A 21,521-nucleotide genomic window follows, 5' to 3' on the forward strand; every position below is an offset into this window, starting at 1 on the left:
GCATGTAGAGGAAGCAGTTAAAGAGTGAATTTGGCGCCCCTTCTGGTTCAGCACCCAAGACACCAGACCCGCCTGTCCTCATTTCCAACCAAATCTAATACAGTATCACATACTACTAAAGACATGATTATCAAAAATTTCCTGTTAATTGAGCATTCATCGCACTGATATAGATTTTTAATAGAATCATTTTTCATCCTTTAAATCAAAGCATTGATATGTGATTTGGAAAATGATGCATCAGTACTTGGACCAGATTTTGACCACATTTGATATTTCAATGAAATGAAACTCACAGGGCACTTAGATATGCTACACATATTAGTAAACAGCTCAGCAAACCATGCATTGAAGATTATTGTTTAGATGAAAGGGGTTTTGAAACCAACTTGATCGATGCTCTTCTGGGCATTCAAAATGTACATGCACTATTAAGGAATCAAAAAGATATATTTTTAGTTTTACTGGCACACAAGATGCTAGTAAAATATTATAAAGCGCAATGGCAATTGATGGTTGTTTTGTTGATTGGTAGAGGTGCTCACCTCAGCAGTGCAATGTCCTGAAATCCTGATCTATTCTACTAGGTTGCTTCAGATCAACAAGAGAAGTAAAGAGGGCCCGGGGTCTTACACAGGACCTACCTTTAAGGGGGGGGGGGGGGTACAGGGTAAAATATTTTCTCTCATCACAAGCTTTCAAAAAACATTTTAAATTTACAGAAATTAATGAAAACAGTACAGATATTATTATACGATATTTCATTAAAATTATTTGACTTTAAATTTTTAAATTCAATTTTTATCTCTTGGAGGTCACTTGGGGTCACCCATTATACAATATATCATTATATCCCCCACCCGCGTATCTCTCGAGAATGGGGAGGGCAGCCGAAGCCCCCTTGGTTAATAACGGTACTAATCTAGAAGGTTTTGGTCCAGTTTACTTGATTTTGCTGACAAGTGGGGTTGGGGAGGGGTAAAAACCCATAAAATTTTGCTTAAGTAATACATGAACGGTCCATAGTTACGGCCCAACCACTTCCTTCTGGAACTATTTTAACTTTTCTCCAGCTCGGAAGGTTTCAATCTGTTGTTTACACTTCTCTTACAGTGTTTACGCCGCTAAATTTACGGTTCGAGAGTAACTCATTCCCGCTCCTCTGTGATTGGTCGAGTTCACCAGGGAATGTCGGATTTTTAGCCGCTAGTTCTAGTCTAGTTTCTCAACCGGTGCTCCTTCGGCACTTTCCAGGGGCTCCGCGGCCACTCGAAGAAAATTAAAAAAAAAATTATAAATATTTTTAAATAAAAAAATAAATCAGTAACTTTGATGAATAATCAAAAAATTTTCCTTACGGGGCTCCGCGAGTCAAAAAGGTTGAGAACCGCTACTTGAAGACATCCATTCTTAAAAATATTGTTGGTGCTGCTACCTACTTTCAAAAGCAGAAGTGTCTTATGTGGTGATGACGAAGCTCGGGTATAAAAAAACTAAATTCTCTTTCAGCTTTGCTCCTTATAAACAAAGCTTATAAACTGACCTGAAAGATCAAACTTCCAGTTCAGTAATTTTTTCAAGACCCAAGGAGACATCCAAAACAAAAGACCTCCACACGAGCAGACCACAGGTAAAATCGTAAAAAGTGAATTTTTCCACACTCCATTTTTATAGTAATGTGCTGCCATCTAATCTCAAATTTAAAAGTGACTCTTGTGGTGATAATGAAGTTTAATAAAAAAAACTATATTCTTTATTCCATTCAGCTCCTTATGAACAAAGCTCATAAACTGAACTGAAAATTCAAACTAAAAGTTCGGTTAATTTATTTGAGCATAAGGAGGCGTCCCAAACAAAGAACCTGTTAATGAGCAGACGACAGACGGTTTGTTCGGTTCCCTACAAGCGGAGCTCAAAAACAGAACTGGAAGTTTGAACTGCCAGTTCAGTGATTTCTTCAGGACACAAGGAGACGTCCGAAACAAGTAACCCGGAGAGAAGCAGACGACAGAGATTCTGAGGCTTGCTTCCAGCCACTGAGCTATAAGTACAGTTTATTAAGTTTACTTATAGCTGGGTGCATCCAGCTTATCTTACTGGAGGGCACTGAGCTATAAGTAAACTTTCTTATAGCTCAGTCGAGCACCCAGCCGCAACAACGACAGTGACCTCAAATGCCAGGAAACCACGTGACTCGGTGAAAACAAAGTTCCCGCCTGGCAATTTGTCCATAGAAATGTACGGTTCGGTCTGTAAATATTGTGTTTTAAAGATTAAAAAAGGGATGGAGAGAACTCATCTAAAGGTAAAAAAAAGATTAAATTATTTTTTTCATTAATTCACGAATTTTCTTTCATCAATTCTGGAATTATTTCCTTTATTAATTATTTCTTTCTTTCATTACTTCTGGAATAATTGCTTTCATAAATTCTGGATTCGTTTCTTTCATTAATGCTGAAATTATTTTTCATTGATTCTGAAATTATATCTCATTAGTTCTAGAATTGTCTCTCTCATTAATTTTGGAATTATATTTTTCATTAATTTTGGAATTATATTTTTCATTGATTTTATTATCATCTCTTTCATTGATTTTATTATCATCTCTTTCATTGATTTTATTATCATCTCTTTCATTGATTTTATTATCATCTCTTTCATTGATTTTATTATCATCTCTTTCATTAATTTTAAAATTATCTCATCGATGCTGAAATGATTTTTTCATTCATTGTTTTAAACTCCTATTTATGCCATAGGAAAATAACGGGATATAATATAAACTCATACAGGGTGATTTCTGGTCACGTTTTGAGAATTTTTAAAATTAGAATCATACCACTATGACGAATGGTTGATGAGATAAAGGCTGTAACAACACTGCAAAGAGAAGCCATTATATGTTAGGATGGCCATAACCAATTACCAGGGCCGCAAGTAGTGGGGGGCGGCAGGCGGGTCTGGTGCCCGTGCGCATCACAAAAGGGGTGCAAATTTCACCATTCAACCTATCCTTCAGCATTAAGAGGGAGTGCCTAAATGAGTGGTTGCCCCGGCTAACCAAGTATCCAGTTGCGGCCCTGCCAGTAGGTATCTTATTTCTGACGAATCACAGTTATATTGGGTATTTTTTCTTTTTGATCCATTCTCAAGTTTGTAATTTACACCTGGTAGCAGTGATGGTAACTTGTGGGAAATTTCCCATATTCGTGGGAAAAATTGGCCAAAATTGGTTCACATGGGAAATTTCGTGGCGTTTGTGGGAAATTTTGAGAGTTCATCAAACAAAAGAATTATTGTTGAAAAAAATATATAAATGCAAAACAATGCTTTTTTTTTCTAGTGTAAAATACTTGACTGCATATTTCCACCAATAGATGGCAGTGCAATTTTCGGAATGTGTGGGAAAAATTTAGTTAAAAGGGAAATTTTCGAGGGAAATTTGGCTTGACGAGGTTACCATCACTGCCTGGTAGCATTTCTTTTACTTCTATAGATCAAGCTACACAGTTGATCCGCTAATGACCCACGAAAATCATGTCCTTATGTGAGGTATGAGGGAGAGAACACCCCCCCCCCCGACTGGGAGGTGAAAGAGATGATGATGCAAGGAACTGACTGTGATGGGAGAGAGAAGTAAAGAAAGAGAAAGGAGACGAGAGAAAACGGAGGGTTGGTGTCGATGGTGTCGAAATCTGCCTGGGGCGGACGTAGGAAAGGAAAAGAGAGAGGCTACTGGAAGTAGCAAAAAAAAAAAAAAAGAGAAAGGCGATGGTCAATGAAATTGTGGCTAAATGTGTGGTAGTTTTTTTTTTGTATACATGAGTTTTGTTTTGTGGTCCGAGTTATTAAAATCTCGGAAAGAAAAGTACAGCGTGTTGGTATGATGAAATCGGGTATTTTCTCTTATTAGATAGGGTTTCGCTGACGAACAATAGTGAAACTTTACACCACTGGTTTAAACCATGGTTTAAAACAACCCTGGCACCAACAGTTATTTGTGGTATGTTTCAGCATCCCACAACTGATCCAGAAACCAAAATTTCCTACATAAAAGTAAAGACAAGAGCCCACAGGCTAAAGGAATTCCCACACCCACATGTCTTAAGAGTAATATTATTTACAAGGTGCATATTTGGTTTAGTAGCAGTAGTAGAAAGTACACAGTAAAGCATGTTAAAGATGGCCATCTATCACTGCTGTACTTGAGTTAGATGCCATAAACCAACACCAGCTGTACCATGGAATTTGAATTATACACTGCACAGATCTGCCAAATGTTTCATTTGAGTTCGGGTAGGGGATAAAGGACCAAATTCACAGGCAGATGGATGCATTATAGTCTTGGGGGGGGGGGCAGGGTCTGTCAAAACACAATACCAGAGGATTCAATTTCTGAATGTCAGAAGATTCTATTGCAGGTATTGCTTTGTTAAGAAGTTAAAGAGCCAAAATGTAATCAAAGTACTTTTATCCACTTTTGCAGCCCCTAAAATTTAGTGGCGCAGTGCTGCGCGCCCTTCATATCTGTCCAAGTCCGGTCCTGACTGGGTCCCAAGAATGACATGAAGAGAGAAGCAAAGGGGCACATCACCCTTCCAAGGTGCAGAAAAAATTTGAAATAAAAAAAATATTAAATTGTTATGAGCTATTGAATCAAATTTCGACAATTCAAAACATGACATTTTTTTTAAAATTTTAAAACTTGGAAACTCTTCAGAAATCGATTGTTTTTTACAATGAAATTTCATCAAGGATTTAATTGCAACTATTGGTTTCTTTACTAAAATGTCTGATTCAAGCTTCCTGACAGAACAAGTAAATTAGAAATTGTATAAATTATAGGGCCTAGTCAATATAAAAGTGTCTGAAACAAAAATGAAAATTGATTGAGCATTGATTGTGCAACAAAATTTATCCCAACATTTATTACATGATATCAAAATAGTGATACTTATAAACAAGCATTCAATAATTTTCTACAGGAATTTTTTAATGTCTGGAATGAGCACCAAAAGAAAAATCATTATTTTCACGAGGAATAGAAAATTCAGAATCAAGATCAAAACTAACACCTCGATCTGAAAGGATTTGGAGTTTTTGAGAGACATCTATGAACGGTGAATTTTTCATGGAGTCTGTCAGATCCTTCTTATCACAGACAGATGAAGTGATCTCGCAAAGTTCCATCTGTGGAAATGAACAGATATTGCATTAGTGTGTTCCTGAAAGAAATATGCATTATTGATTTCAAAGATAAAATGAGAAACCAAAGAGCAATTTTCTTAAAATTTTTCATTTTAATAAAGTATTTCGTTCTCCTAATGCAGAAGAAACATCATGAGGCATATTCAAAAAGTATCAAAATATACTATTTTTCATGAATAAACCAATGAAGCTGCTAGGGCTAACCCTAGAATACTAAGTGTGTAACATGCATTTTTTATTTTAGTCGCTATTCTACGGTTAAGGGTTTGTGGGGAGGCTGCTTGGTCTGAGCATTGATCAGCATCCTCCACAGCGATCACATCTCTCTAGACTAGACAAACTGCTTGCATTTCCTGGGATTGGGAGGGGGATGGGGGGGGGGTTGAGAGCAGTCAGTTCTACTAAATTTCTCATGGCAATAGACAGAAGTTGTGCTTTGCTTGAAAGAAAGTAAGTCACCCCCCCTCCCCCGGACACACTGTTATATAGTACATTGCATTCAAAATTAATCAGTAATATCACATTTTGGGATGAAAGGCAAGAGTCTGTGAATATCCTCTGATTTTTCTGCCGCAACCCATATTCTTTTAAATAAGCAGCTTATATTCCTTGTCAGGACAGAGTTGGGTCAAGGTCTGTTTGTTGTCGCTATCTGAATTGCGCAATATGGTGGCTATCTGTATTCTATAGTTATTTTTAGGTAAAAAGAACTTTCTTTTGCATCTTTCAGCTCTTCAAGTATAAATTTACGAGAAAATCAATAAAGGTGGGGACTATTCAGAATACTGTGCATGTGTGTGGGAGAGAGAGAGAAGGGACATTTTGAAATAGGAAAGGTGTCTGTATTTGCATTTTTTAAAAACCATAACACTCATATTTTTTGTATTACATAGCTGTAATTTGAAAAGCTCGGGCTTGAATTTTATCAATTTATAGCAGTTATGGTCAAGAAAACAGACTTTTCTGTATAGTATGATGAGGTATGCTCCGAATGGAAAATTTTCTATCTCCATTGGAAATTTTTGCTGCAAAATTTTTCTTTCCAAGTTCACCTCAGCATAGTATTCAAAAAAGTCTTTCCTTGATGTAGAAAAATCTTTCTATATAAAGTCAATGTATTTAAATTAAATTTCACTATCTCCAGTATTTTGCAGCCCAGTAGGGCTAAACCTTTCGTACCCCTGCTTAAGTTTCGCCCTATCTGCAAGTATATAAAGATGAGTGATATTTTTGTAGTGTAAGTAATTCTGAAAGATTTCTATAACATAATCATAAGTGTAGTGATTAGAGTGCAGTCTTCCACTAAAAAAACACATATATGAAATAACAAAATAGTGCAAGCATGATAGTTCAAACAAACTATACATCAATAAACTGTACTATTATGTATTATCATAGCTGAAACTGTAACACACCCTTCGTTCCTTTAGAGCTGTTCAGTAATCTAGCTGAAAATTATGTGCCACCGAACCAGCTGGTACTCATTGCTGTCACACGGTCGTAAAATGATGATGATTTCATAACACCGGGTTGATCGTCAGATGCACTAAAGTTAGGACTAGAGCTATGCGAGCGGGATATTACAGCCTGTCAAGCAATACAATTGGTTAGTAGAACACCAAAAACATTTGTGATCATGCAGTGGAAGAAATTAACCATCTTTTCCATTACTGCAATGCAAAAAAATATATTTATACTTTTCTTAAAATTAAAATAATACATTACGTGCAATTAAAGTTTTATAAAAGAAATTAGTTGAAATGTTATTAAAAAACATGCAGATTAATATTTCTATGACATTTAAATTTTATTTCAACATGATAACAAGTTTTATCGTAACTGTTATCAATAGTTAATGTAAACTTTCTGAATCATATTGATAACGTTTTTTATAAAGTATATTACCTTACCACGGAATGCCAAATAACAGGAGCACTGTCTCGTATTGTATTGCAGGTCTTCAATGAATTTTGGCCCTTAGCACACCCAAGGCCACCTTAAAAGCATCATAGACACCCTGAGCAAAATGATTTTTCTGAGGCCCCTATCTGGCTATAAATGCTTGTCAACCAATTTACATGCTCACTTTTGAAGAAATTTAACACACCTCATTTACGTCTCAGAACCATGTCTGGGTAGGCTCCATGCAGTAAAACTGCGCTGAGCACATCTTCCATTTAGAGAAATTGGATCACTGCTCTTTGTTCTGCCTTTGCACACGCTCTGGCCATGGTTAGATTGAAACAAGAAATATGACCCTATCAAAGCCAAACTTCGATAACGTACCCACAGTAGCATCAACTCTAAGTATGTATGTATAGGCAGCAGTATGACAAACCTAAAGATGCATTATGGTGAATACACAGGTAATTTTTTGACTTTCCAATGTGAAGATGAAACTAAAGTTTCATCCAAATCTAACTCTTACAGTGCATGTAGTATTAGTTCGTGATTTCACGGCATTCAGTTTTCCATCACGAGTGAAAATGCCAAACTTTAAACAGCACTCAAGTACTAAATTTTGAATTCTAGTGGGAAAATACTTTGTGGAGATTTTGCAAATGATTTAGTCAATGTACAGCGTGAGTGCAATGGGTTGAACAAGAATTTATACAAGTGATATCAATGATTCAAAAACGGTAGACAAAGTATTGAGAATGGTAAGTCAGGATGGCCTATAACATACACAATGAATAAACAATTCACTGTTGCCAAAGAAATTGTGGAAAATTAGAAAAATGGTTGCAGATCTTGTTAGCACCTCAGTTGGAAACTACCATATCATTTTAAATAATAGATTAACCATCATTTTAAATAATAGATTAACCATCATTTTAAATAATAGATTAACCATCATTTTAAATAATAGATTAACCATCATTTTAAATAACAGATTAACCTATTGAAATTGTGATAATTTTTACATGCAAAATAAAATGTAGTGATTATTTCAGCTCATTCATAAGAAATCGGGATGGGGAACTGGTTCAAAAAAACTGAGAATAGTAACGCGAGAAAAAAATTATGAAAAAGAAAAAAAAAATCATGCTTCATTCTAAAAGGAAAAATTAACGAAATTTCTCTTCATAAATCTGATGCATTGGGGGTGGGGGTCAAACATATGAACTTATAAATCAAGTATTTTGATGCATTACAAGACACAGTTCAAAAGCAACGGCTATTTGGATGTAAATAAAAAGCAGAAAATTTGATAAACTTCTTTAACTGCACAAATAGTCAAATATATAAGTTTCTGTATGCGCAAGATAAAAGGGAAAAATACCCCCTCCCCCAACAACACAAAAAATTGTCAGTAAACAAACCAGCCAGTGAGCTACTATGCTAATCATCTATTTGCAGTAGGAGCATTGAACATTGCAGGACCGGACACACCCCACTTCCCATCTCAGAGAGATATTAAAGCTTTCCTGGGGGATAGGTGTATCCGGAAATTTATTAATTTATGTGAAAATAACAAGCAACGATATACATATAATAATCTGGAGTAAAAATTGTGATCGTAACATCATCCACAGATAATTAGACCGTAATCGTAATAGTCCTTATGTAAATAATAAAATAATAATTTTGTCTTGCATGTGATAGAATCTGGAATTGAGTTTATCCAATCTAGAATATTCCAATCACATCAATCAAGCTGTAATAGGATATAAATCGACGTCTATATGGCCGGCATCTCCATTTCATTCACATCTGCTGGAAAAGGATGAAGCAGTTGACGCTTGTCTTCTTGGGCATAAGTTATATTGATTATTATGTGTCTGTGAAACAACCGATGCTTTTCTTCTTGGCCCTAAGTTATACTTTTTAATGCAGTAGGAGCAGCATAAGGGTTAACGAACACTCACACAGTAGTGTTCAGGGACTGTTTCTCATAAGTTTGGGACAGGGCAAATATGGATTTTTGGAGGCCCATATATATATATATATATACACACACACACGTTCTTTGAGGGAAAGATTCAGGGCCCTAATAAGTTTGTGGGCACCTGCCCAGGGCCCACAAACTTATTAGGGCCCTGAATCTTTGCCCTGGGCAGGTTCGATGTTTGCTCAAGCGAGAAACAGGCCCTGGCAGTGTTAACACCTTCTCTGGGCAATGAAAATATATTTCCAGCAACTACAATTGTTCATTTTTTTTACAGTGAATTATGGTGAGAGTATGGAAGTTAATATTCCCACCCATTAAGAAGTCTGCTGAACAATCAGATTTCTTAACATAAAAGGACAAAATTCAAACAGATAAAAAAGTCCTAAGAGTTTAAAAACATGGAGTCAAAAGTGTGTTATAGTGGACTTAATGGGGCTTGACACAACCTTCACATCATCAGATTGCATCAGTATTACATTATATATTATTAAACTGCACATGACTATTGTAAAAATTACTTTGAGGAATTTACAATGATTTGGTGCATGTGTAGAAATGTTGCATGTACATGTGATCCCTTAACATTTTTATTAATATTCAAGTTGTGAAGTGCAGCCACACACAAATGCAAAACACTTTAAACATTGTAGTATGCCATTCTGAGAAATAGTAATGGAACTAGAGGGATATTTTATGACGAAGGAATCAAAAACGAATGTTTTATGCTAACAAAAATGTGCCAAAGAAACTGACAATCACGTAGAAAAATTGGCAGTGTATGTAGGAGCTTAAAATTAGCAATACTTTCATTTATTTTTCAAAACAATCCATTGGCCTTAACTTTTGAAACATCACTTGCAGACTGAAATTTTAATTATGACTATATATAATAAAACACCGGTTGAAATACAGAAATAACTTAAAAATAAAATAATAAAAAAATATACCTGACTAGGTAAAACAATGCTGCTAACAGACTCTGATGATGAAGTAACAGGCACAGTTGAACGAGGAGCAAACGGCAGGAGAGGCAGGCGACAACTGTTACTTGGCGTGAGCATGAGGTTGTGTTCATCATGGCCACTTGGAGGTGCAAGTTTCAGACTACTGAGCTGACCTGCTTGCTCAGGTGAAACAACCAAACTGAGTACCAACTGTAAAAATAGTAAAATTTTGGACGTTGGATTAAATGTGTTCCCTCAATCAAAATGATGTTAGTCATCTAAAGCCCCTATTCTTTGCTTTAAAGCTCTTTTTGAGTAAGGATATAAAAGCAGATAATGAGGAGTATGTTGATAGATGTGTATATGTTACTCCATGCGTAAAAAAACCTGAAGCATTGGAAAACAGAGCAATCCAAAAGTAATTACAGTTATCAGTTGTTTAATTACAATAAGTAAACATGCAGGTAGCATAGGAAAGTCCCTTTATCCTAGAATAACTCTTGAAACATTGATCCTAAAAGCATATTTCCAATTACAAAAAGCATTCAAATAACACGTGAACCTCAGATACGTCATTCTTATTGCAAGGGGTTGCATAGTTATTAAAATTTAAAAGAAAACATTTATATGGACAATGTCCTAAAAAAAACCCAATCACAAAGCTGTTCCTCTGTCTCTCCCGAGAGGGGGAAAAACATTTGTGTTTCTAAGTGCACTATTTGATGAGATATTTGAATTCAAAAAATCATTGAAAATGAAGGAAAGGACAGCATATGAAGCGGATAATGAGCTTCTCTGTTAGTTTATGTGGTTCTTTCCTCCATTTTCAGTGATCCTGGAATTCAAATATCTCACCAAATATCACGCTTAGAAATATGGATTTTTTTTGCTGATCTGAGAAAAAGAGAGAGAGACAGGCAAGAACTTTCCAATTGGGTTATTTAGGACAGGGTGACCAAATAAACAGTTAATTTTTTTTATTTGAATAACTATAAAACCCTCTGCAATATGAATGACATATCTGAGGTTTAACATGTTTTTTGGATTGAAAGTACACTGCTAGGATCAACAGTTTGCAAGTTATTCCAGGATAAAGGGACTTTTCTATGCACCCTGTATGTACAGAGCAAAAAATAAAATTAAAAAAAAATGTAGTAGTAAGGAAAATTCATCACTGTTCCCATGGGGACTTGAACCCTGGTCTGTCATACAATGACAAACTTGATGTCATGTGTAAGCTATTAGCGGTATGTTGCCACCATTCATTACGCACAATCATTCAGCACGCACGTGCGCGCACACACACACACATATATACAGCCGATCCTGCTTATAACGTTTTTCAAAAACCACAATTAAAAATATTATAAGCCAGAAATGTTTATATATAAGAATTATAAGACATAGTTTTTCCAGACCATAGCTTTTTTACATCATTTTAATTTATTAACAAACATTAAGGTACATGTAGTGATTTAATAAGAAGCAATTATTTGTTATAACTGCCAAACTATAAGAAAGTTTTCTTTTATAACAGTCAAGTTTCCGTAAAATCTGGATAACATCATATAATAAATTTTTTTGCCTTTAAACAAAATGTCGGAAAGTTTCCAGTCCCTTAATTGCTTCTGCAAACATTACAACTGGTGTTGACTGTGGTTATCATCTACAAATTTAAGAGAGTTTTTATTTATTTTTTTTAAACTTACAGCTTTTCTTTTTAACTTGCTCTGAGACACTTTGACTCGAACTGTGCTTGGCAAAATATAATGCTTTTACTTCTTCATTTTCTAAAATTGAAAAGGTCATGAAAATATCGTATTGACATTTGTGGTGAATTAAATCAAGGAGTACAGTCAGTAAATCTGATTTTTCTTATCTGAGAAAGCCGCTACTTGATGCTGGCATCAAGTTGTGTGTATGTTTTCTGTCAATGTCACTCTTTTGCGTGTTGATTTTGTATTAATAGATTCAGAAGTGGATGAGAAAGACTGTTGTTATTCCTTTGTTATATGAAATAGCCTATAACACCAATATGAGAAGATTCATTTTGTGAAATTGATCTAATGAGACGAATTTGAATAAGACCGAAAAGGGAAAAGTAACCTCTTATGAGAACTTCTAGTTCTTATCTAATAGTCTTCCAATTCAGTCAGATAACTTCCATCAACCATGTGCATTTCAACAGTGGTAAAGGCAATTATTCTTTGCAAAATATTGTTGGGCAAAGTGAGAGAACAAGAAAAAAAAAGTTCAATGCTAGCACACACATAATCCCCTATTTCATTTCTTTACATGAAAAAAGTATGCTGATTTAAAGGAAGGAAAAAGCCTGATGTGAAGTTACCTAAGTTGTAAGCGGGAATAGCAAAAAATGTAAACATTGTATCCGGGAAAAGTTAACATTATCAATATAAGAAAAAAGTTAAATTTAAGAAAATTAGTCGTTCTAAGCAGGAAAACGTTAGTCCCTGTGAGAACGGAGATAAATTTTCCTTCCCTATATAAACACCAATATCTATTCATACAGTTAGTTTTCCACGTACAGTAAAACCCCTCTCAACAGACACTGCTCAGATGCAGCCACCTCCTCTTTAACAGCCAAGTAATAATTTCCCAGTTGTATAATAAAAGTATGCTTTCCGAACCCCTGATTAATGGCCACCCCTTTTTCACGAATAAATTTTTTTGTCCCACCAGTGTCCACAAAAGAGAGGTTTTTATTGTATATTGTAAAAATTCAATTATTTGTTCGAATTTCAACTCACCAATGACTTTTGCAGAGCTTTCTTCAAATTTGCTTGCAGATACGGAGAGAAAACATCCATGTCAAATGGATCAATGTTTGCTATAACTTTTGCAAGCACATCCTTCGGGAAACAAGATGCATGTTCATCTTTTTCCTTGGGTCCCATCAATCCAGTAAGAAACTGGAGATCGAAAAATAGTTGGAGCGACTGAGTCTGGGCTAAATGTGCACTGAATGCTTCATTGGGTAGCATGTTGTTAATCTTTTCTGCATATGTTTCCATGAGCATCTGAAGGAACTTTTCCCGAATCTCGGATCTTACATGGCTGTAAAGAAAAAGATGAAAAAAAAAACACACATGTGTTTTTATATGATATCATTACATAGATACACCAGTTGATACAAACATGATTTGGCAGGAAGCATTCTGCATGTTCACACAATGAAAGGTCACATGCAAATGAATCATAGTGCTCAATAATTGCTAAAAATTACAAAAAAATAACAGTAAGTATATTCACCAGCTTATTGCATGCCCTCCAATTTTGCTGTACTCCAAACAAAAAGTATATATAGAACTATAAAGTTGCACAGAAACCTAAAATAAAAATTAGGCAAATATTTTAACAATGATTTTTCAATCAATGCACAATCAAAAATTTTACAATTACTTCTAAAAATAATTAATTCACCAACTGAGAACCAAAACAGTGGCAATAAACATTGAAATACAGTGCACACCCCCTTAATTGTGATAACATCGGCACTCAGGATTTTTGACAACAAGAACACAGTTTGATAACTATAGGACAGCGGTTCTCAACCTTTTTGACTCGCAGAGCCCTTTCTGGTCTATAATTTCTATGGCGCAGCCCCGTAGGCCTATTTTTTATTTATTCATCAAAGTTACTGATTTATTTGTATTATTTGAAATATTTACAATTAGATTTTTTTTCAAATTTACTGGTTTTTTTTTTTTACTTTCCTTGAGCGCTGAGGAGTGCCTGGGAAGGGGCAGCTGCTCCTTGGGGCTCCATCCGCAGAGCACTGGTTGAGAACCGCTGCTATAGGATAACCCATCTGAAAAAAATCCCAGTAGCAAGTAAGATGACCATATGGTCTTTTGGTCAAACAGGACAATTCCATTTATTTTTCCCACACGAATGGTTTCAAAATATTGAATCATGCCCCCTTTTTTTTAAATATCATTCTGCACACAAGGAGCTAATTGAACTAGAACCTACAAGAGTCTAGTTCAACTTAGCTTCAAAATGTGCATACAGCGGAACCTGGCCTAATGCATACTATTGGAAATAGATAATCTCCATGATACTCACATGAGAAAAAAATGTTTTTTGGTTTATGCTGACAATTTTTTTCTTGTCTATGTCTTGATAACTGTAAATATTTTTTACCCGCTCCCCGTTATGATATTGGTCTGTTCACTACTGTGCCCAAATTAAAACATTATTTGTGATTCTAATAAGCAGCGTCGACTGCATATACTGTGAAACCTGTATGAAACAGAACATCAAGAGACAAATAATATTGCATTTTAGACAGATTTCCGTTTTATAGAGGTGCAAATCAAAGTACTAATCACTGAACAGACTATAGTTTGATTCTGTTTTAAGCAAGTTTCCATCTCATATAATGTCCGTCTTAGACAGGCTTCACTGTATAAAATAAACTTGTACCATCTAAAATATTCTGTTTATTACAAAGATAGATTGAATTACCTGCTGAGGAATCCTTAATACAGACTCGACTGATTCTCCTTCTTCATTCTCTTCTTTGATTGTAATCTTCTCCCATTGCTGTGGATGAGGTGGAATTAATAATAATGATAATTCTCAAGGAAAGTACAACAAGGGGACATCTAATACATGTAAGTGACAAAAAACGTATACAGAAAGGAAATAAAATTTTAAATCATACTATACTCATGCATAATTAATAATAAACTTCTGCATAGTTTTTGAATTAATTTGAGATTAGACGTATTTCATGAGGAAAAAAATTACTAAAAAAGAACATTGAGGAGGTGTGAATAATTCCATTATAGACAAGCAACATCAACACTTTGTGAACATGATTATGACAAAGCCAACTGCAACTGATATTAATGAATTTGTTTTGGTTTTTGATACTTAGGAATATAGTGGAATCTGGCTTAATGGATACTCCCCATTAAGAGACACTTTTTCCGATCCCCAGTCCTATGGAATAGGGCTTTAGTGTATTTCACTCCCCTGTTAACAGACATACTCGATAGCGGACAGTAAGATCAGGGATAATCTAATTTTTTTTTTGATTCACTATAGAAATAACATTGTTAAAATTTGACATCCATCAAAAAAATAATGAATAAAGATTTACATGCACTTATATGCCTATGTAGGGAGATAAAAACTTCTTTTTAGTGACTAACAAAGATTTGAAGGAGATTTTGAGAAGTCCTGAGGGAAAATCCCACTGTTTCAAGAAATTTCCTTTACCAAGCACTTGGAGCTATAGATAAGGACCCCAAAATCTCACTCAAGAGTCATAAAAATGGGGCAATCCTTTGTTAATTCGTCAGCTCATCTGACAGCAACAGATCAGTGTCTGGTTGGGGATACAGTGATTTTGTCATTCTCTGATGGTTACCTATGATTACTCTCAAAAACAAGTTCTGCATGCCCCCACCTCATTGACAAACGTTCATTTTCACACACCCTACTCTTGCAATGTGATAGCATACCCAGCCTTTCACTTTCACTGATACCAAAAAGATCTGAATTCTGGAAGACCATTAATGTCTTCAGACGTAAACAGAATAAATGTGAGACTGATTTCACTTGATGATTGGTTTCATTATTTTGCTAATCTTCTCAGAAATTCCTTTGAACCACCCATCACTTTATAGTAGTTTATACATTTCAACATTCAAATGTATATGTTATTCCTATACATTTCAACACTCACATGTATAGGAAGCAATTGTGACTGAAGCCAATTGTATAGATATAAAAAGTCATATAAATGAGGCTCCACTGCATATTATATCTCCCCTTTAACTGACAAGAATTCCACTGTATAAATTCAATTAAAGATATTAGGAATATATAAAAAAAAAAAAAACTAAAATAAGTAGGAACATGTGCTCAATTTGAATTATTTTTTTTATAAAAGTTCAGATATTGAACGGGAATTTCATACAAAGCTAAATTTCATTTCAATTGTGATATGAATCAAAGGTAAAAATATAGAAATAGTTAAAAACTTGATTGGATGAATCAAGAAAAATCATAACAAATTTGAATGGTCGAGGTCAAATATGAATCTTACAGAAATTATAGTATGACACATAAAGTGGAAACTATTATGCTAAATTTGTTTGCAGTCTGATTTGCTTATGACAAACACGGATATAACAAATTTTTGCATGTAATGAAATTTTTTTATGTCCTGTGATTATTTTGTATTGCTTAGTAGCTGCTATGGATATTATGAAGTTAGTGTATAACAAATAATTTTGCTGCTTTTTCAGACTTTTTATAAGTGGGTCTGACTTTATATGACTAATGACTGATTATAAACAGCACCATCTTAATGAAATCCCCCAAGACCTTATGATAATGAAGCGTGATACCCGGATTTCTGAGAGTACATGTGTGAATTGGTAGGAAGGTAATTCCAGCCAGGTACACCACCCCCAAACATTGGCCAGAACTAGAGGGGACAACTGCCCTGAACAGCAAACTTTGAGGAGGGGCAGCAATTTTATGTAAAAAACAAAAATAACTGTTATAAAATCATCAAATTTTGCATTATTGGGATGTAGAAAAAAATCATGTTTGCCCATCCCTCACAAAAATCTTAGTTAGGCTCTAAGCTGTGGTAATGCTAAGATGGTTTTGGTTGTTAAAAGTTATAAACTAGAGTTGAAGTATATTTTTGAATGCAATTATCTGACACAAACTATAGAACTAAAGGCATTGATTTATGTTTTTTTTTTCACATGAACATGCAGAGAAATTCATGCAGTGTGAACACGAGGAAATACTTTATGGATTGAAACTAAAACTTTTTGGAAAGGACATAAAACCTGCAGTTTTTTGTTGTATGATATAAACAAATGATATATCCATTAACACAAAACTTACCAATAATGATTTCAATATGTTAGTCTCTGAGAAAACAACAAAATCTGACTTGAATCTATTCACGACATCAAGTATCAAAATTTGACTCCAGGTCCTAAAGGGCAGACAAAAACGGTGATAAATATTTTTCCTTTTCCAATATCATGATATACTTCGATGAATAAAGTAGAAACTTTTGTACTGCATCAGATCATGCAAAAAAGATATTAATTTAAATAGTGGCATTGTTGAATGCAGCAAATACGAAGTATATATATTTTCATAAGGCCAGGATTACAATATAAAAGTCTGATAAAAGTTCTTTTATGAAACTTAAAAAATGCAGCTAATTATCACAATGGTTATATTCAAGCGAATGTAATCAATAGGCTCATTGGTTGTTTTTTCAAGTTTTGGAAAAGATCTTTGTCAAACTTTTATAGTGTAATCCCAGCCTAAAAGTAATATTGATTTCAACTCCAAAGAAATTGTACCTAATCCAGGAATATGAGTATGTCAGACTTACGGAAAACATTCTTAGCTGCACTTAATTGTATATGCAACTTGTAAACATTCCTCTTTGGAATTGCTTATGAATTGATCCATACCACCACCACCTAACCAGAACATGGCCCACCACTCTGTCTCAGTGAAGATATATAAGCAGATGCAAATTGATACATACTGGAATATGTGTTGCAAGTGTATGTGAGTGGCTATAAGATATTTATTTTCTCAGAGTTATTGCGTGTCATGTTATAGTGATGCAGTCATCTGTGTTACATATTTTGGAGAGAAAATGACAGATGCCTGAATTTTGTGCTATGCTTGTCAGAGGCAAAAAGTTTGAATTATACAATTAATTTATCCTGGATCTGCAAAATGACTGCAAATTGCAACTTCATCATCACATTCACATAGGATAATAATTATCAATCACTAAAATTTTATCATACATTATGAAACTGTTTCCTAAATTTTAATAATTATATTATCTTAGCTGCTACATTATTTCACTGTTCTGGAATCAACTTCACAGCAGAATTTCTTGCCCATGCTCAAAGCCTGATTTACGGAAACAGTTCATGATCCTCCATTACGAAGCTGTTTTCCAAATTTTGCTTATCATTCTTACGCTTATCAAGGAAATATACTTTCATTAACCGCTCACAACCCCGGACTGATGCAAAGGAACTTACTTCCGTTTTTTTTCATTAACATAATTTGTACTTTCCATACATTTAATGATGATAAAAAGATTCAAATTTAGAATGGTACACTTTGATCCACAGGTTGAACAACATAATGGGTAAGGTACTAGCAGGGTATCAAGTGGTGCACATTCTTGATACACTCCTGCTGAACAATGTTAAAATGGGCATTGAAGTATCAAAGAAAGAGTAGAGGAAAAACAGAATTTCCAAACTTTAATTTTTCTTTAAAGATTTGCTGTTTTAAAAGTTGGTCAAGGAAAGCAAAGTATGGCTTTCTGTAGAATTTTTCCTAGACTAAATTTTCTCATGAAAAAATCACGGTTTTTCTCCTTTAACTTCAAATTACCAAGAACTTTTAAAAAAATAAAACTCAAACAAGAAAGTTTAACACTAAATTAGATAGAATGCTCAATGGAAATTTGTAAAAGTTCACATTATCCAAAATTTGAACTAACAAAGTTCTACTGTATATGGTAATAAATTCATCATTGCAGATCATGTACACCGATGAATCTTAATTGTCAGTCTTTGGGTGTATGGGATCTTTCGGCAGGGTAATACAATGTGTCATACCATAATGTCTGGTCATTAATATCTTACCTGAAAGCATTATCACTAAAATTTAGCAGTCTTTCTTTCAGCTTTGACCACAAAACATCATCCTTGAAATAAAGGAGGGGAGAGGGAAATATTTAAACCAATTCCATGTAATAAATTCTACAAGAATGAATAAAATTATAATCAGCTCAGAAAGAATAATGTTTTCTAAATTCCACAGCTATTGTTAAGAAATGTATGATATATGCATAGAAAATTGAGAAACTGGTAGAAAGCCAAACAGTGAACATGAACCAGAGATGATATTTATTAAAAATATTAATAATAATAATTTTATCATTAATGTTGTTTATAACTTGATTGATAAATATTTGATTGAACAAATATAACTCACATTAAATATTTTCAATCATGAATTTTTATAAATTTTACCTGTTTAAAGTGAAGAGAAACTATGTAACCAACACAGAAGTTGAAATAAAAAACACCCTTTACTTGATGCCCTTTAAATCTTTCATTCCCAGAATTTGCCTTTAGTGCAAATATAATTGAATTGATAAGAATAACACTTGTGAATTTCATGAATAATTCTAGCACAATTTGCATTCCATAAGAAGAGGAAAATCATAAAAAATCAAGAAATACAGTCAAACCTCGTTAATGAGTCACTCTTGGGAGCGCAAATACATGACTTAGTAAGCGGAGTGACTCGTTAAGCGGAGTAAGCCATAGCTGTGCCAATTCCTATTGGGAGTTCCAAAAAGTGACCCGGTACGCATGGTGACATGTTAACCGGGTGACGCACTAACGAGGTTTGACTGTATATAGGCACAGCAAAAACTAATTTATTATTTATCAAAATATCTTTCCTCAGATGATATGCAATGGTTCCCACATTTGATTTACTGTTCAAAGTAAGTAGAGAAGAATTTTTTCCAGAAGCTTTTCCTCAATTCTTCCTCAGAATTTTTTCCTCAGTGAGCCCTGCACGAGTGAAATTTCCATCAGTTCAAAACTTTTTGAAACTGAAAATGTAAATGCAGTATTAAAATCATATATTACACCCCCCCCCCCCCTACAGTCCAGAGCTTGCATCATGCAATTTCTGCATGTTTCCAACAATTAGGGAGGAACTCCGTGGGAGAATTATTAGTTATTTCAGCTGTGAATGGTTTACTCAGACTTCTTCCGGAAAAAGCCTTTGAAAAGTGGAATGAATGATGGGACCATTGCATATCACCTGAGGGAAGATACTTTAAAAAAGAATAAATTACTTTTCCGTAGTACCTATATTTTTAAATTTTTTGTGTGATTTTACTCCAAGTTCTCATGGAAGGCATCTTGTATATGGGCTATGGTAAATGTGATAAATTTGGTTATTATGCATGATAGCATCATTGGTAAATTTGATAAATTTTCATAAATTAATCACATATTTACTGATCACCAGTAAATGTGATTAATTTATGTAAATTTACCCAAGCGTCACCTTGCTACTAAACATGATAAATCATACATGTACATATATTGTATCATTATAATGGACTATCGATCATAAAACTTGTTATCATATGAAATTTGTTCCACATTTATCAAATTCACCAATTGCATTAGGGCAGTCTTTTTTGACTTGCAGAGCCCTTTCTGGTACATAATTTCTATGGGGGAATCCCCGAAGGTGTAGTTTTTATTTATTCATCAAAGTTACTGATTTATTTTTATTATTCAAAAATATTTATAATTTTTTTTTCAAATTTACTTTTTTAAAATTTTCCTTGAGCAGCCGCAGAGTCCCTGGGGAGTTTGTATGGAGCCCCAAGTTGTGAATTGCTGCACTAGGATATTATGCATATCTATGTATATAAAATTGATTTTCTGTCTGTGTATGTTCTCTATACAAATCTACAGTTTTAGATCTATCATTGCCAAATTTTGCATATATACTAAACAGATAGGATACTTTAAAAGTTTTTCAGAGCAGGGAAAATGTCCAAAATGAGCAAAAAAACTGTCAGACAACAATGGTTAATGGGCCTCAGCAATCAAGTTTGGAATGTTTACTTTGGTTACAGTGGTTCCCTAGCTATGTATTTGGGATGTGCATATTCCTTTATAATGGTTTGTCACTTTTTCAATCCTCCCAGTAATTGAAGAAAATCTGGGCAGTGCCGGGTGTTGTAGCTAGTCACAGATAAAGGCTATAAATTTCAAGTGTTTATCAAATTTGCCAATGACACTTGGTTATTATGCATAATATCTGGTAAAAGTGATAATTTTTTTAGTATTTATCAAATTTACCAATGACACTCGAGTATTATACATATTCACCGATAAAAGTGATAAATTTATAAAAACTTATCAAGATTATTGGTAAGTATGCATGATAACCGGTTATAGTGTATAACACCCAATTTATCACAATAACATGTATATGCAATACTGTAGAGAAAAATGCGGGAAAGTTAAAAACACATTGTTTGTTTGTTTCAGATTCTAGAATTTGTACACTTACTTTGTTGGCTATTGTAAAACCAGATGAAAATTGTTTATGTACACGGTTTGAACTCTCACACTGTAAACATTCCAACATATGTGGGCACAGCTTTGTCACTCCTCGACTAAGATGACCAGAGAAAACAATCCTGGAAGGTAGTTTTAAATAAAGATAGTGAGAAAGTGAAGATAAAAGTTAATACATACAAAAATAAGAGTCTGTCACACTTATTTAACCTCCTACCCAACTCTATCACATCACCCTCCAGGCACTAATATATCATCCCTTTTTTCGAAAAACACTGCATTAGAATTTCAATAACTCAACTTATTTTA

The 21,521-nt window shown here is 34.3% G+C and overlaps 1 protein-coding gene across 4 annotated transcripts in view; it reads right to left on the reverse strand.

Annotated features, from left to right (window-relative positions):
* Positions 1-4,868: 4,868 nt before the first annotated feature.
* Positions 4,869-21,521, reverse strand: part of Cog1 (conserved oligomeric Golgi complex subunit 1) — a 50,489-nt gene continuing 33,836 nt past the window's right edge. The window contains exons 21-29 of one of the 4 annotated variants that reach the window (XM_089247604.1): positions 21,205-21,334; positions 18,735-18,796; positions 16,942-17,035; positions 14,533-14,610; positions 13,315-13,391; positions 12,813-13,119; positions 10,048-10,254; positions 6,624-6,795; positions 4,869-5,190 (exon numbers count right to left, since the gene is read on the reverse strand). In XM_089247604.1, the coding sequence (XP_089103730.1) occupies positions 6,664-6,795; positions 10,048-10,254; positions 12,813-13,119; positions 13,315-13,391; positions 14,533-14,610; positions 16,942-17,035; positions 18,735-18,796; positions 21,205-21,334 (1,087 nt within the window). In that variant the 3' untranslated portion in view covers positions 4,869-5,190; positions 6,624-6,663. The remainder of the gene's footprint in view (positions 5,191-6,623; positions 6,796-10,047; positions 10,255-12,812; positions 13,120-13,314; positions 13,392-14,532; positions 14,611-16,941; positions 17,036-18,734; positions 18,797-21,204; positions 21,335-21,521) is intronic. The other 3 variants (XM_089247603.1, XM_089247602.1, XM_089247601.1) reach the window with 3 other exon arrangements.

This window comes from Pholcus phalangioides, unplaced genomic scaffold, assembly GCF_987345545.1.
Source record: "Pholcus phalangioides strain wild (caught in Gottingen) unplaced genomic scaffold, Ppha-v1.0 ptg000018l_1, whole genome shotgun sequence".
NCBI classification, from domain to species: Eukaryota; Metazoa; Arthropoda; class Arachnida; order Araneae; family Pholcidae; genus Pholcus; species Pholcus phalangioides.